This window comes from Medicago sativa, chromosome 5 (genome assembly GCF_051527215.1).
Source record: "Medicago sativa cultivar Bolivia chromosome 5, Bolivia_mono, whole genome shotgun sequence".
In the NCBI taxonomy this organism is placed as follows: Eukaryota; Viridiplantae; Streptophyta; class Magnoliopsida; order Fabales; family Fabaceae; genus Medicago; species Medicago sativa.
The window spans coordinates 74,616,520-74,632,118 of record NC_140753.1 but is presented as its reverse complement, the minus strand read 5'-3'; the positions used below and the strand labels follow the sequence as shown (position 1 = coordinate 74,632,118).

General features: G+C 31.6%; 1 protein-coding gene and 2 long non-coding RNA genes across 9 annotated transcripts; 2 read left to right on the top strand and 1 right to left on the bottom strand.

Moving 5' to 3' along the window:
- The first annotated feature begins 1,087 nt into the window (after positions 1–1,087).
- Positions 1,088–3,848, top strand: LOC146924962 (uncharacterized). 2 transcript variants are annotated; one of them, XR_015010326.1, is made up of 4 exons: positions 1,088–1,477; positions 1,926–2,060; positions 2,649–2,753; positions 3,578–3,848. It is a non-coding gene; the product is annotated as an uncharacterized LOC146924962 (long non-coding RNA). The 2 variants fall into 2 exon arrangements; XR_015010327.1 differs by lacking the exon at positions 1,926–2,060 and having other exon boundaries at positions 1,104–1,477.
- Positions 3,849–5,314: 1,466 nt separating this feature from the next.
- On the top strand, positions 5,315–8,791 carry LOC146924961 (peptide methionine sulfoxide reductase-like). 6 transcript variants are annotated; one of them, XM_085709949.1, is made up of 4 exons: positions 5,315–5,428; positions 5,636–5,654; positions 6,969–7,495; positions 8,244–8,791. In XM_085709949.1, the coding sequence occupies exons 2-4, from the start codon at positions 5,636–5,638 to the stop codon at positions 8,493–8,495; spliced, it is 798 nt and encodes a 265-aa protein (XP_085566075.1). In that variant the 5' UTR covers positions 5,315–5,428; the 3' UTR covers positions 8,496–8,791. The 6 variants fall into 6 exon arrangements, with proteins under 6 accessions (XP_085566075.1, XP_085566072.1, XP_085566073.1 ...); XM_085709946.1 differs by having other exon boundaries at positions 6,966–7,495; XM_085709947.1 differs by having other exon boundaries at positions 5,625–5,654.
- Positions 8,792–14,047: 5,256 nt separating this feature from the next.
- On the bottom strand, positions 14,048–14,860 carry LOC146924960 (uncharacterized). Its single transcript, XR_015011002.1, has 2 exons — positions 14,535–14,860; positions 14,048–14,455 (listed from the first exon to the last, which is right to left on the bottom strand). It is a non-coding gene; the product is annotated as an uncharacterized LOC146924960 (long non-coding RNA).
- Positions 14,861–15,599: the final 739 nt, after the last annotated feature.

Below are 15,599 nucleotides of genomic sequence, written 5' to 3'. Positions count from 1 at the left end.
CACATTTACGCTGCATTTGAAATTTTAGTCAATGCCCACTTGTCTGATTCATTTCAATTATCTACGAAATTATATTCAAAGTCCACTGAACTTGTGCTTTTTATGGTTTATAAGTGTTCAATATCATTGTAGAATTGAATTGAGACGATAATATTCTAAATAGTTTAAACGTTTTAGCAGGAACAATTTCTTATAAATGGCAACTTGTCTTGTAAATCAAGGTTAGTTTAGTCAAAAACAACTTATAACGTGTAATTGATTTATTTCTAAGATTTTAGTGAACGCTCACTTATCCCGTGCATTTTAGTTTATGAGGGTTCAATATCATTATGGAATTGAAGTGAGGTGACATTATAAATAGCAGGAAAAGTTTTTTTAAAATATCGTGTATCAACTATAAATATCTTTGATAAATTAAAAATTAATAATTATATTAAAATTTGTATCAACGATAACTTGTCCACATTTAATTTTTATTTTTAAATCTTTATCAAGATCAATTTGTTTTCTATTTAATGATGATGTAATGAAAATGTGTTTAGTAATGTATTTATTTTGATCATTATTATTAGATAAAAAAAATCATATTTTAAAGTTTTTGCTCAATGAATTGAGATGACAATTATTCTAAATAGTTTAAACGTTTTATAGTTTCAAATAGTTTAAAAATCATATTTATATTAAGTCTATATTTATCGTCAAATATTATAATTGCTCAATGAATTTACAAAGTTATTTTGAGCTATCCTTAATATTTGATTTTCTCATTAGGACGATGATGAGTTGTGCACTTAGATCTCAATTTGATATTTCTTAACTCTTTAATTTTATATTTCCGCCATCTCAAAATAATCGTCATTGTTTTGTATTTTTTTATCTGTGTTAAAATAATTGCCACTTTCGAATATCAACGTAATATTTATAATTTTTTTCACTATTACACTTTTATTTATTAATTTTCATCTAACTTAATTATACCATAATTATAATTAATAATGATATTTAGTAAATGAAATTTATTCTATATTTTTTAACATACTCTTAATGTTTAAAATAGATTTTATTATTTACTTAATGCACTTAAACGCACAAGATTCCTCACCCACACATTTTTCATTAATTTTATTTAATTTTTTCTTTTATTCTTTCAACTCACACCACCACACACAAACACTTCATTTGATTTTATTTTTCTCTCTCTTCCTCCTCACTTATCAGAGAGTTCTCCCTTTCCTCAAACAAACCCTAGCCGCCCCTCCTCCTCCTTCCATGGGTTGTGGCCGCGCCCCACCACCATTTGGCTTCCAATGTCTTTTAAACATAACCAATCTCACGACATCATCTTTTATTTCCTTCTCGTATGTTTTGTTTTTGGAAATCATCACATTGACACTGTAGCAGCGGCCAAAAGCACCATTTTTGACCAATTTTGATTCTCATCTATGAAGTTTAGCAGCAGATCTGGAACCTTCATCATGTAAGCTTTCTTTTAGGCCTATTTTATCATGATTTTGGCACTTATTCTCTCACACATGCAACAACAAATCAAAGTTTAGATTTTGGATCTCAACTTTGTTGGATATGTAAATTTTGGACAGGATCTAACCTCATCTTTTTTTTTTTTTTTGATTTTTTATTATTTTTTAATAGAAGACTTAAACTCTGTTGTATGATGTTTTTTACTGTTTAATTTTTTTTAGGTTACCCGTTTAATTTTATTTAAACTCTATTGGAGATGTTTTCAAAAAAATAAAAACCGAAAAACTAATTGTATGTTATATTGTTTATTCATGTGTCTTTATATTGTTTATTTGAGACCTTAACCCTTGTCCAGTCCAAATCCGGAAAATATTGATATGACTGAGCTGATTTGAGTTTCTTGTGCTGCTTATATTGTTTTAATTGTTTATTATCGTTCGTTGCAGATATTATGGCAGACTTTGAGCTTCATATCAACAAAATCCCATGATTTGTTTAAACCTCTCATTTTGTTTCTATGTTTAAAATCACCATTGTTTGTACTGATAATGGCATAGATTTATATCACTGTTAATGTTATTGTAAGTTTAATAGCTTCAAAATTTCACTGTGTGTTAAAAGCTTCTTTATCTCTCTTTTACATACACTGTGTGTTTTTTGGTCTGACATTTAATTGCATACAAAATTTCTACCACACATTGCACCGCACAAAATAATTACCACAACTCAATTTATTATTATATTTTGCCAGAAACCAGTAATCTTTTTTCATCATCACACATCCATTTTTCATCAATGGCAAATCAACTATTTATTGATTATTATTTATAATTTTTTACCAAACCAAATTCATCTCCCTCAACAATGGCAAATCAACTATTTATTTATCAACTCATTCCACTCCATGTTTCTGCCAAATCAAATTCTAACAAAAAAGCTCAGTTGTAAATTTTGTTTTCAGGCCATTGTGGTCTCTCTTTGGATGCACCACAACTGAACTCTTATATATATATATATATATATATATATATATATATATATATATATATATATATATATATATATATCTTTTTTTCATAACAATTATAATCACACAAAACATATCATATCGAAACTCTCATAATCAAACTTTTTCCTCGTCATTTACTTAGGCGTGTCTTTCTTTGTAGTTTCTTCGAGGAACAACAACACCATTCGAGTTTCTTGCAAAAAGAACAGAACAACAAAATCTTCATTTGAAGGTGAGATATGGAAATAATAATATCAACAAAAAGGTACCGTAACCGTTTTCCTCATCATTTATTTATGTTTGTTAAAGATGATAGGAACAACATTAAAAGAAGAATGATGAATGCATATGTTTATGTAAAGAATTGGTGTTATTGTCTTTTACTCACCCTTGCCCTTGTTGGTTCATCAACACATATATACTACATCTATTGAAGAACAAAAAGTATTGAAAAAGTCACATAAAAGATGATCCTTTATGTAGTATATGTGTGTGGTGATGAACCTAAGCAAAAAAAAAAAAACATAGTAGTTTGCTAATGATGATATGAAAACCATAAAAAAAGAATGAAGAATGCATATTTGTAGATAAAAAATTGGTGTTATTGTCTTTCACTTACCCTTGTCCTTGTTGGTTCATCATCACATATATACTACATCTATTGATGAAGAAAAAATATTGAAAAAGTTATATAAAAGATAATCATCTATGTAGTATATGTGTGGTGATGAACCTAAGCAAAAAAAACATGGTAGTTTGTTAAAGATGATATGAACAGCATAAAAAAAGAATGAAGAATGCATATTTGTAGATAAAAAATTGGTGTTATAGTCTTTTACTTACCCTTGTCCTTGTTGGTTCATCATCACATATATACTACATCTATTGAAGAATAAAAAGTATTTACAAAGTTACATAAAAGATGATCTTTATGTAGTATATGTGTGGTGATGAACCTAAGCCAAAAAAAAAGCATGGTGGTTTGTTAAAGATGATATAAGCAAAATAAAAAAATAATGAAGAATGCATGTGTAGATAAAAAAAGATGTTATTGTCTTTAACTTACCCTTGTCTTTGTTGGTTGTGCAGAGATGAAAAACTTTCAACTTTCCTCAAGAAAAAAAAAATCAGTTAGTGATTGGAGTTTAAGATTACAAAGAGAGGAGGAAAATGAAGAACAAAATGATTGAAGATACATGAGGAAGTAAATGCAATTTCAAATGAAAGGGATGCAGAGAGAGAGAGAGAAATTGAGAAAGAGATTGTGTGAGGAAAGAATGAAAGTTGTGGGAAACTTATGTATGAGAATTTGAAATTTGAATTTGAAATTTGAGAGCCAAAATAAATTGACAGCCAAGCATGTAAATATTAGTAACCGTGCAGTTTGAATCACATGTTCTCTCTAGTGGATCTGTTTTGAAAAGGGAAAATATATGGTTACTTCTCAAGTAAAAGGTGTTGTAATATGTAGTGAAAATCAAGTTTATATTTACATGACATCATTAGAGTTAGATGACATAATCTTGTTAGAAAAAGTAATATTTAGACATGTTTTACCCTTTAAAAAGTGACGTGGCAGAAATTCATTAAAGGTTAAATTTGTGTTTTCCACAACATGTTTTGTTCTTATATTAAAGGAGGATTGTGTTTTCCAACAAGGGTAAACTTGAGAAAACAATAATAAATTCACTAAAACATCAAAAGTTTTGGAATATAGTTGAAGTTCTAAAACATCAAAAGAAAAGGAATGGAGGGAGTAATTTTAACACCTTAATCAATATCATAAGGGTGTTTGTTAGCATTCTCCTTTTAAAAATATAGATAACTAATAAATAAATCAAAAAACAAACTATAAGAATTATGACTAAACAATTGATCGATTTTTAATTTCGATTGAACGATCATTCTCATTGAGTGTGAATGTAATGTTAAAAAATTTATCGAATGATCAAACCAACGAGACCTCCAGAATTTTATAGTTGAATCAAATGCTCGTTCAAACTTGTGAGACTTTTTATGTAAATACATCGTTAAAAAGTGATCAAATGAACCCTAAATATGTAGTTAAATCAATTCAATCCAATTTGACTTAAATAAACCACACTAGAACCAAATTAAATAACTTGCAAATTTATCTCTCAATTCATATAATTTAAACTAGTTTTGTTAAATATCAATTTAGAACATAACATAAATGAGAGATAATTCATAATATATTCGACTTTTAGGTGAAACAATGTTTTATCTTATTTTACTTATCTTTGGTCTCAAGTCAATATTAGTAAATCCTTTTACCCAAAACTAAAGTGCTGATTAATTTAGTAAAATAAGGCTTAAATAGGTCTTTTGTCTCAGCAAATATAAGTCATTTGAATTTTCGTCCCTGAAGTTACTAATCCTTTCAATCTGCCACTGCAAAATTTAATCATTTGACTTTTGGTCCTAATTAGGTTTTTTTGCTGAGGTGGGCTGTCATTAGTGACGTGGTGCCCATGTGGCAAGTGGTGATTGGGCGAGGTGGATGGCTTAAATAGGTCTTTCGTCCCTGTAAATATAGGTCATTTGAATTTTCATCCATTAAGTTACTAATCAAATGTAATTAGGACCATTTTTCAAATGATTAATATTTGCAATGGCAAAATGGAAGGATTAGTAACTTCATGAACGAAAATTCAAGTGACCTATATTTGCAGGGACGAAAGACCTAATTATGCGTAAAATAATTATTTTTAATTGACGTTCCTATCCTTTTAAAAGGGTTGTTTGTCAAAAAAAAAAAAAAAAAAGGTTGTTGTGATAAGTTTATGTTTTTATTTTACCAGTCATAACCAAGATTTGGTTCTTTTTGCCGTGAGCGAATCCTCATCCTCTCTCTCTAACAACCATTGAAGCTTTTCCCATTTCTCTCTCTCTTGTTCTTTCACTCACACTCTCACTTGGGTACGTATCTTCTTCCCCTTTTCCAATTACACTTTGTTTCTTATTTCCAAACTTAATTTCACCCTTTTCTTTCAAAAAATCTATATAAAAAAAATGTTTTTGTGGGTTATGTTAGTTTCAGTTCAAATTTTTTAAAGATTTTATCTTTATTATTTATCAATTTTTTCTGGACATTGATTCATGTAATTTATTGAAGGGTTGTTGAAGATGAGAATTTGTGGAGCAGGTATGGTGTTCATATTTCATTTCTTTGTATTTCCCTTTTATATTTCTACAATTCAGTATCATGTGACCTTGTTTTTAGTTTTTTTTAGTGATTCCTTTTCAATTTTCACTATATTTAAATATCAATGACCATGAATATCATTATATTTAAATATCAATGACCATGAATATCATTAATTAGGCCTGCTGTCATATTGATACAATATTAAAATGTCAATTTTTTATTTATTTGTTTAATATTTGTTACAATTATGAATCCATTTATTTGTTTAATATTTGTTACAATTATGAATCCATGTTCCCTTAAATTAGTCCTAAATCTTACGAGTAATAACTAAACCATATACTCCCTTAATATGAGAGTAGTTTACAAAAATTACAGGTATTAAGAAAAATTGAGTAATAAATTTGTCTGAAAAATATGTGACTATTACTAAACTGCCCTTTTATGTATAAATGCATTCTATGTTGATTTTTCATATTTTAAGACAATTGATAGTATTGATAAAGGGTATAGTTGGAAAGAAAAAAATGAATGCATTAGAAATTTATAGATGGTCTTATATTTAAGGACAAAGACTTTTTTGTAAATGGTCTTATAATTAGGGAAGGAGGGAGTGATACTTTTATATTGATAATAATAACAGAGGCTCCGTTCAAAAAACAGAGGCTCATTTTTTTGTCTGTCTGATTCTATACATGTATAGAAGAAATGGCATCAGCAATATTTTTTATCAAAAAAAAGTTGTAGCATCATCAAGCTTTAAATTAGTGTTTAATGATAATGGTATGTGATTTTGCAACTCATAGTTCATGTTTAGGAGGGTAAATTTCCAATATGAGAATCAAAGGAAATAAGGAATGAACATGCATGATTAGGGGTTTGATTTGAAGTTTAGAACATAAAACAATGAAACTTTAAGTTATTTTCATACCTAAACATCTAGGCAGGAATTGCTGCTCATGATTAGTGTTAAATTTTACATTATCAATAAACCAGTATCATGTACTTACTTAGTAATTGATTCCCGAGTCCTTTCGAGGTTTTGCCGTTTCTTCTTTTGAGTGCAGCACCCTTTTGTTTGTTGATACTGTAAAACTCTTTTACTTTGATAATAGGTCCATCTTAAATGTTCATTTTTGAAATGTCTGTTATTTGTTCATATTTTTCATTCAGTTTTCTTGGCATCCCAACTTGGTGGCCCTTATGTTTTTTAACAGTATTTTGAAAATGGCTCTTATGTTTTTGAAGGGTGTTTTGAAAATGATTATAATTTCTAGATAAGGGTTCTCATCTTACTCAAAATCTTAGCAGCAGCCAGCAGCGCCTATAGCACCACGTCCAGCTCCTTGCTAGTGTTTGTTTCTTCTTCCTTCTCCACTCCTGCCAAAACCAAGTTCCTGCCCTCACTTTCTAGATTTTCTGTCAAGCGTCCTTGCTTGTTTTCACCAACCCGTCCCCATTTTACTGTAACCAAGCCCTCCATGAACCTTCTGAACAAACTTGGATTTGGCAGTGCAAGGTCATCGGAGAGCATGGATTCAACCATTCCTCAGGGACCAGATGACGATATACCAGCACCAGGTCAGCAGTTTGCTGCTTTTGGGGCTGGCTGCTTCTGGGGTGTTGAATTAGTCTTCCAGAGGGTGCCTGGAGTTAGTAAGACAGAGGTTGGTTACACCCAGGGGCTTTTGCACAATCCTACTTATGAAGATGTGTGTTCAGGGACCACAAACCACAATGAGGTTGTAAGGGTCCAATATGATCCCAAACAATGTGCCTTTGAGAATCTGCTTGATACGTTCTGGTCGAAACATGATCCTACTACGCCAAATCGACAGGTATATACCGAATTGTTCGTTTGTTTATAAACTTAATAATGCTAAGTTGAGTTCCTCTTGTTTGCGAATTGAGTTCTTTTTTGTCTCAAGTGGCATGTCCTGACTTTGCTGATCTGAATAATAAGTCTAGACTTGTGGATTGTCAACATTGATGGTTTTTTTTATTTATGTTACTTTGTGTTTCTAACATTTTTTAAATGATGAATTGCCTCCAATGTTAATCATTTTGATAGCAATTTTCTTATTCTGTGATTAATTCGTCTGAAACATTATTGATTCTCTCTGTTGCAGTATCTTACAAATGCATTCAGTTTCTATATCTAATCATGTCATGTTTTGTAAATTATGTTCCAACATGTTCTTTTAGTAAATTTGGGTCAAATCAAATTCCCAGGAAAAATGATTGTCTTGTCACTGAGTATGTGATGGATCTCTCAAAAAGAACAACTCATGAGCATCTAGAAAAGTATAAAACCATTTTGATATGGAGTAATCTATTTTCCTTACCTAACATTTTGTCTTGTCCCTTTGTTTCTTTTCTGTTCAAGACTGTGGTTTCTTTTGTTCTTTCATTTTCTTATGCATGCTTTTGTTTCTGTAGTTCTCTTCTCTCTTTCGTTCAATTTATTCGAATGCATGAACTTTTGAATATAAGATAGTTGAGTAGTGATGCTTGAGTGCTGATTTCCACTTTCCATGAATGGTAAGAGCTTAGTAATTGTGACATCTGGGTCTTTGTATGTGTCAGGGGAATGATGTGGGAACACAGTACAGATCTGGAATATACTTTTACACTCCTGAGCAAGAGAAAATAGCTAAAGAGTCTTTGGAACAACAAGAGAAGCAATTGGGCAGGAAGATTGCTACTGAGATTCTTCCTGCCAAGAAGTTCTACAGGGCTGAGGAGTACCATCAACAGTACCTTGAGAAAGGTGGTCGATTCGGTTTCAAGCAATCTGCTGCTAAAGGATGCAATGACCCAATTCGGTGCTATGGTTAATTGTTGATAATGTGAATTTATCCTCAAGGATCAATACGACACTGTATTGGAGCTTGAAAATGGGCATAGCCATAAATTAGAGTTGTATACTGTCATCTATTATATGTGTAATTTTGTTGTAAAGTATTTGTCTTGGCAACTTACAAACCAAAAAATAAAAGACAAAATGTCTTTTCAGAAATTAGCAGGAATTGTGAACATTAGTAATTCTAAAAATTGTATGAACCTTCTCACAGAATCACCCCGCTTGATGGGGTTCAATGTCTCAAAAGGATGATATGGCTATTCTTGATCTACTTTTTTTGCTGGTAACAATATTGCACACATATTTATTGATTAGGTAATTTCCTTTAGTAATTAGGATTTGTGATTGTTATAGTTTTGGACTGTGGATGTATATTGAATTAAAATTGTTAATAAAGAAATTATCTTGAAATCATAATTGAGGGTCTAAATTGTTATAGACAATTTCCTCTAGAGCAAAAGCAAATGATGATTAAGAAAGTTTACCTTGCTGAAAAGTGCGTTGAGAAACAAACAGAAATGAAAAGGTTTTTGACCAAATACAAGAATATGCATTTGGTCTCTACTTATAATAATTGCTTGTAAGGAAGTGAACATGGTCAGCAACTCAGCATGGTATGTAAATGGACGCGAAGTCCCCGCTGCACGTGTGTTCTTGCCTACTGCAATCTTTTTTTAGCAGGTCTGCTACAAACTTATTTTATAAAGAGAAATGAAATTTAAAAATAAAAAGTTGATCCTGTATGTCGTATAAAAATACATTCAATTCAAATGCTGATTTGTTTGGAAAAGAGAGATGAAATTAATAAAAGAATCAAAATCGTGTCCTGTGAGCATAGCTCAGTTGGTAGGATAATGCATTATTATATGCAGGGGCCGGGTTCGAACCCTGGACACCCCACTTATTCACCTTATAAGGTGAATTCTAGCCACTAGACTACCTGACCAAAAAATAAAAAAATCAAAGGTGAATTCTAGCCACTAGACTACCTGACCAAAAAATAAAAAAATCAAAATCAAAATCGTTTTATATAGGGAATTTGGCATCAATTTTTTTTGTCAAAATAACATTTATGTTTTACAAGTTACTCCCTCCACATTATTTGTCTCATTTGAAATATTTATAATTTATGTCTGAAATTATTTTTATAATACATATTTAATATTTATTGTTTCTTGACGAATAAATAATATGTAGGTTTTTAGTCTTAGATGTAGTTCGATAGAGGAAGTTATTGATAATCTTTTGAAGGATTGCATGTGGTCAAAATAAATTTGGCTCCATTGTCTTTTGGGTGTTCGTTTTAAAGGTTACATGTTTTCTTTTATTCAATGTATGAAAAAAGCGATCAGTCATAGCTCAAATGGAGAAAATAGTTTGTTTTGTCCTTGAGTTATGATATTTGGTAAATTGGTATGTTGGAAACAAATCTAATTTTGCAAGGATAAACATTTACATTGTTGAGGTTGTTTGCAAAACTTAGAGTATTGTTTATGATCATAAGACAATGTTGACCACCCTTACACATATCTTTTAAATTCTCAATCTCATGCCTCTGCTTTTCCATCTACTTGATCTCCCTTTACCAACCTGTTTTAAAATGTAGATGATAAGGGTCCAATGGACAATAAATGGGGTATTACAACTATTTAATATCATGATGAAAATTGCTTGGTTGCAACCACTTGGTGTTTTGAGGATCTTTCTTATTATGACGTTGCGAAAGCCACAACTTTGACACTAACTTTTCAATTTGCTCTTGACATTGGTTTTAAGTGCAGGTGGCATTTAGCATGGGAAAGGGAAAGAGTTTCCCACCATGGGAAAGTTATTTATGACCATTAGATTAAATAAAGAGCACAACTTTATCATAGACTCTCAACACTAGATATTTTTCTTTCATCTTCCTCACTCACCCACCACCACCAACTAAGCTTTTGCAAGATCAAACCAACCATGGCTACCATTTCAAGAACTTGAATCACACAAATCTTCATAAACTGCTCTCAATATTTTCTTCTCTCTATATTTTTTACTTCAATTTTCAACGGTAAGTGGGTCACATTTTTCTGTAAATTGAACATTGGTTTTCGTTATGTGTTCATGAATTAAATTCACAATTTGCAGATTCTTTACCAAATTGTACACTGTAAAACTACATCTTTTGTTTGAATTGAATCAACAAGAACACTCTTTTAGTTCAATCTAAACAGTGTTTCTCATTCTCCCTCAAACACTTACTTTCATTTGTTGTTGAGGTGGATTAATTTAGAATTGGAAGATGAAAAATTGTTCATAGAAATACCCAGATTCTAAATAATTTTGTTTTTGATGCTTTTTTAATTAGATTTTTAATAAATTAGTTCGGGGGGAGGATGGTGTGAACACATGTGGATGTGGGATGAACATAGCTTTATCATAAGTTAATTTTGGCAGTAAAGAAAAATGGGATTCATTGTCATGGTGTGGGTGGATGTGGGTCAATTTGAATCTCACGGAGGAAGAAGACAATGTGAAAAAAGATATAGTGTGAGTGGACTATGATAAAATCAATGTTCCTAGTTAATCTAATGGCTAAAAATGACTTTCCCATGGTGGGAAACTCTTTCCCTTTCCCATGCTAAATTTGTCTTTGAATGAAACTTTGTCAATGCCATCAAAGGAATGCATGCAAAATTCAAAGGTTTCTCCTGCTTTTGTTTGGTGACTATTGATTGTCAGAAGATTAGTATTTCCTTCTTTTAATGTAAAATCATGTTAAGATTAGCTATTTTCGCTTTGAGTTCCATAAACTTGGATTGAATTTTGAAGATTTTCTTCCGTGTATTATCTCTTTTGTTTTAACTAATTTAACTATTTAATGAATTCAATTAAATTTACAAATTTCACTTGAGTCCCATGAGCAAAAGCATGGTCGACACAGAAATGCAAATGAGACAAAAGAAAATAAATATTAAATTTATGTTGTCTTTTGAGGGTATTTCTTAATGTTGTCTTTTGAGGATTGTCTTCCTTTCATGATACTAGTGGAAGGATAAAAACAACATGACTTAATAAAAGATGATATCCTCTCCGTCCTAAATTATAAAAAATTGTTTTAGTCAATTCACACATATTAAGAAATATAATTAATTTTGTAGAAAAAGTTAAATTATAAGTTATTTTTACAAAATTATCCTTAACTAATTATATGAGAAAGATAAATTAAAGAATTGAAAAATGAGATAACAATAAATACTCCCTCCGTCCCTTAATGTAACCCCCCTTTGCTTTTTTCACATTTCTTAAGAAAAGTTGTCAGTGTAATTAATGTGTCTGTTTTGTGTATTGATATTACCAAACTGTCCTTTGTTTGTTTGTGTAATAAATTTGACTATTCATATTTCAAGACAAATTAGTAGTATTAATTAGGGGTATGTTTAGGAAAAAAAGTAATAAATGCATCTAGTAATTTGAAAAGGGGGTTACATTTAGGGACAAAAATGAAATCAAATGGGTGGTTACATTAAGGGACGGAGGGAGTAGATAAGAATATATAACAAAAAAAAATAGTTAATGGTATAATATGAAAAATAATATAACGTTTGATTGATATTGTAAAGCGGTTTATAATTTATGATGGAGGGACTACTAGCTTTTGAAACACGACGAATCAAAATTTGAATCAAAACTAAAAGAAATGTCTGTTTAGGACGTCATAGTCGGTAGATGAAACTTGTAGGGAAATAGAAAGAAGGGTCTTGTTAACCAATGTCCTCAAGACACTCATTCTAAATTAAGTAACTATTCTTTAAAAATCTCAAACTTTTTAATTTTCAATGTACTGATTACACAAACTTTCATAAAAGTTTACCATTTAAGGTCCTTATCTAGGGCAAAGGCTACGGTGGGAGACCTCTTTAGGTCTCCTACCGTAAGAGACTTGACTTCTTTTTTTTTTTGTTGCAAAATAGATATTAACCATTGGATGTAATTGAATTTTTTTGAAGACCATGGTATTATATACTCTCTTTAACACTAGATTATTTTTACACACATCATTCTCTATTCCCCTCCATATTTCTGCTTACTCGCCCACCACAATCACCACCACCAGAGCTCATTTCAATAACACTCCAAAGACAATAGAATAATAATTAATGCTACCCATCATCATAAATACCATGAAAATCAAAAATTTCTTCACTGTAGCTCAATTTCTTCATTTTTTTATTTTAATGATGTTTTAAATTTGTGTTGGCTCTATCTATTATTCAACAATTTCTCCATAGAAAACAAACCCAGAAATAGATAATGATTACGAGGTTGAGATAGAGAAAGGGAATCAACTAGTGGTTTTGATGGTGGCGGTGGTGATTAATATGTTGAGCTATGATTTAGAGATGATGATGATAAAGAACAGGATAAGTTGATATGAAAAAAAAATCTGAATTTACAGAACACAATAATGGAGGATGGAGATGATTGATGAACACGGTGAAGAGATGAACACGGTGAAGAGATGCTGTGCTTCTGGGTTTTCGGTTTTATACCCATGACAAGATGATGAATTGTATCTCTATATACATGAAAATGGGTCCTTAATTAAATCAATTAAACAAAGTTCCAACATTAAGATGCCTCAATTGGAAGTTAATACCATACATTTCTTCACAAATTGAATGAATATTTAACGATGTAAATAAACTCATGTGATTAGAGGAGGTTTGGCGGTGGTGGGTTCTTGATAAATTTTTGCATCAGTTCCAAAAGTAACCTTTATAGCAGTGTCATTGGAAATTAGAGTACATACAAATCAATTTAGCAGGTAGCATTTCATTTCAATCACAACCACTGATTAATTTACAATATATCCAACAGCTGCAATTACTCCTCTCAACATCTCGCACGGGTGCGAGACCTATTCCACTCGCGCACGGTAGACAGGGCCCTTATCTAGTGTCCCATAGACACTAGTTAACATTTCTCTAGAAAAATTGACATTGTATGACAATTTTCTCAATGTGGTATCAAATCATCGTAGAAATACGTAGACCGTATATAAAGCCAAATACTACAATGAGTTCAAGTAAATGTAATACATACACACCTCATTGTAGTATGTGTATGCTTTCACTTTCTTCATCGTTTTCTTCCGCAAAACCCCTCAAGTAAACAACAATCTCTCCTCTTTTCTATTTTTCCTTGTGTTCTACATCATTTCATGAACTCTCTCACATAAATTCTATCTTTATGCATCTCTTTCACAAATTCATTTTTCCACTTTTTCTTTTATTTCTCTTTCTTTGTTTCAACAACAAAACCTCTTTAACAGTACTCTGATTATTATCTAAACCAGCATTCAGTCAGGCACAATAACCGCCTTTATGCTTTTTTTATTGCACCAATGCAACAATGGTTTTTATGAAAGTTTGTTTTTCTTTTAAAAAAAATAAAACGTGGACTTTGTTTATAATTATTTCAAAATTGATTAAAAGTATATGTATATATATTTTGTACTTTCACATTGTAACAAATTATATTTATCTTTTTCTGTTTTTTTTAGGGAATAAATTCATTGCTTTTCATTAGCTATCAAATCGCGGATACACGACGGTACATCATCATAAACGTGGGAGCTAGCATGGGATGAGGCAACCCTAGCTAATTCATAAGCGACCCCGTTAGCTTGCCTCCTATTGAACTCGACATGAGAGTTCTGAAAATTACAAATAAACAACTGCCTGCAAGCCTGAATAATACAACCTAGTTCACTGCTATCCTCTAGGTTTGAATTAAAATGCTCAACAACAGACTTGACATCCAATACAAAATCAACATGGTTATAGTGAAGAACAACCAACCATTGTAACGCCGTGTGAAGTCCAACAGCCTCGCCGACATCAACATCACAAAGTGGAGAGAAACAGTCCGTCTTAGCCAAGACAAACTCACCCTGGTCATCACGAATGCATATGTCAATACCTACCATATTCAGAGAATCGAAAAATGAGGCATCAGTATTGCATTTGTACCTGCCATATGTCGGCTTCGTCCACTCAATTTCATGACCGTTACTAGCACTGTTCGGCTGAGCAGGATTATCAGTTGCTTTGTGTGATCTGACTTCTTGGGCAGTTCTCCAATCATCTAAGAGGTGTCGAGCCTATTCAACAACCTGCGTACATGTTTCATTTTGTTGTTGCCACAATTTTAAATTCCTACGCTTCCACAAGCTCCTCATAATAGTTACAAACAATTTTTTTTTGCGCAGAAGGCAACAGATCAAGAAGGGAAAATATCAAAGCATCTATGTTATAATTTTGACAAAGAGTTCTATCAATAATGTCCCATAAGTTAAACCCCCCCCCCCCCCCCCCCCAATGCTTGCATCGCACCTGGACATTCTAACAAGGCATGAATGCTATCTTCATAATTATTACCACATAAAACACAATCAATAGGACAATGAATACCAAGACTACTCTGGCGTGCACATGTAGGGAAACAGCCCTGAAAACACACGCCAAACAAAATTTTGTATCTTGGGTGGAACCTTGAGCTTCCAAATCGAGCTCCACTTACCCGGAATATGTCAATGGAAATTATCTGCAGTTTCAGTGACATAGATTCGATATGTACTACGTACAGAATAACTACCATTCTTCTCAGCCTTCCAAATGAATTTATCTTCATGAACAAGAGGATGGAAAAGAGTATTCAAAATAAGCTGAGTAGTGTTATGATCAAACATATTAGAAATTAAGGTAGCATTCCAAACCTTTGTCGATGGTTCGATGATATCTAGAACTTTGACATGAGCAAGGGGCACATAAAGAGGATTTTGAGTTGAGAGGGAACAACCGTCTTTAAGCCAACAATATAACATTCTTATAGGCAAACTTGTTTAAGCATATAATTAGAAGTGAAAAATTTAGCCTAAAGCCTTTTATTCTCTTTATATCTAGTACTAGTATAGATGACTTTCACTCTCCAAAAACATTGAAGCACTCTGTAAAATTCCACTACCCATTGCTCAACATTACCTTACACGACTAAGATCTTCAACCCCACCCAAAACCTAAAACTCCAAAAATCTA

What these genes read in the sequence shown, in the direction of transcription:
- LOC146924961 (XM_085709946.1), top strand. An exon ending in CTACTACGCCAAATCGACAG is followed by an intron (nt 7,496 to 8,243) that starts GTATATACCGAA and finishes TGTATGTGTCAG; the next exon opens with GGGAATGATGTGGGAACACA.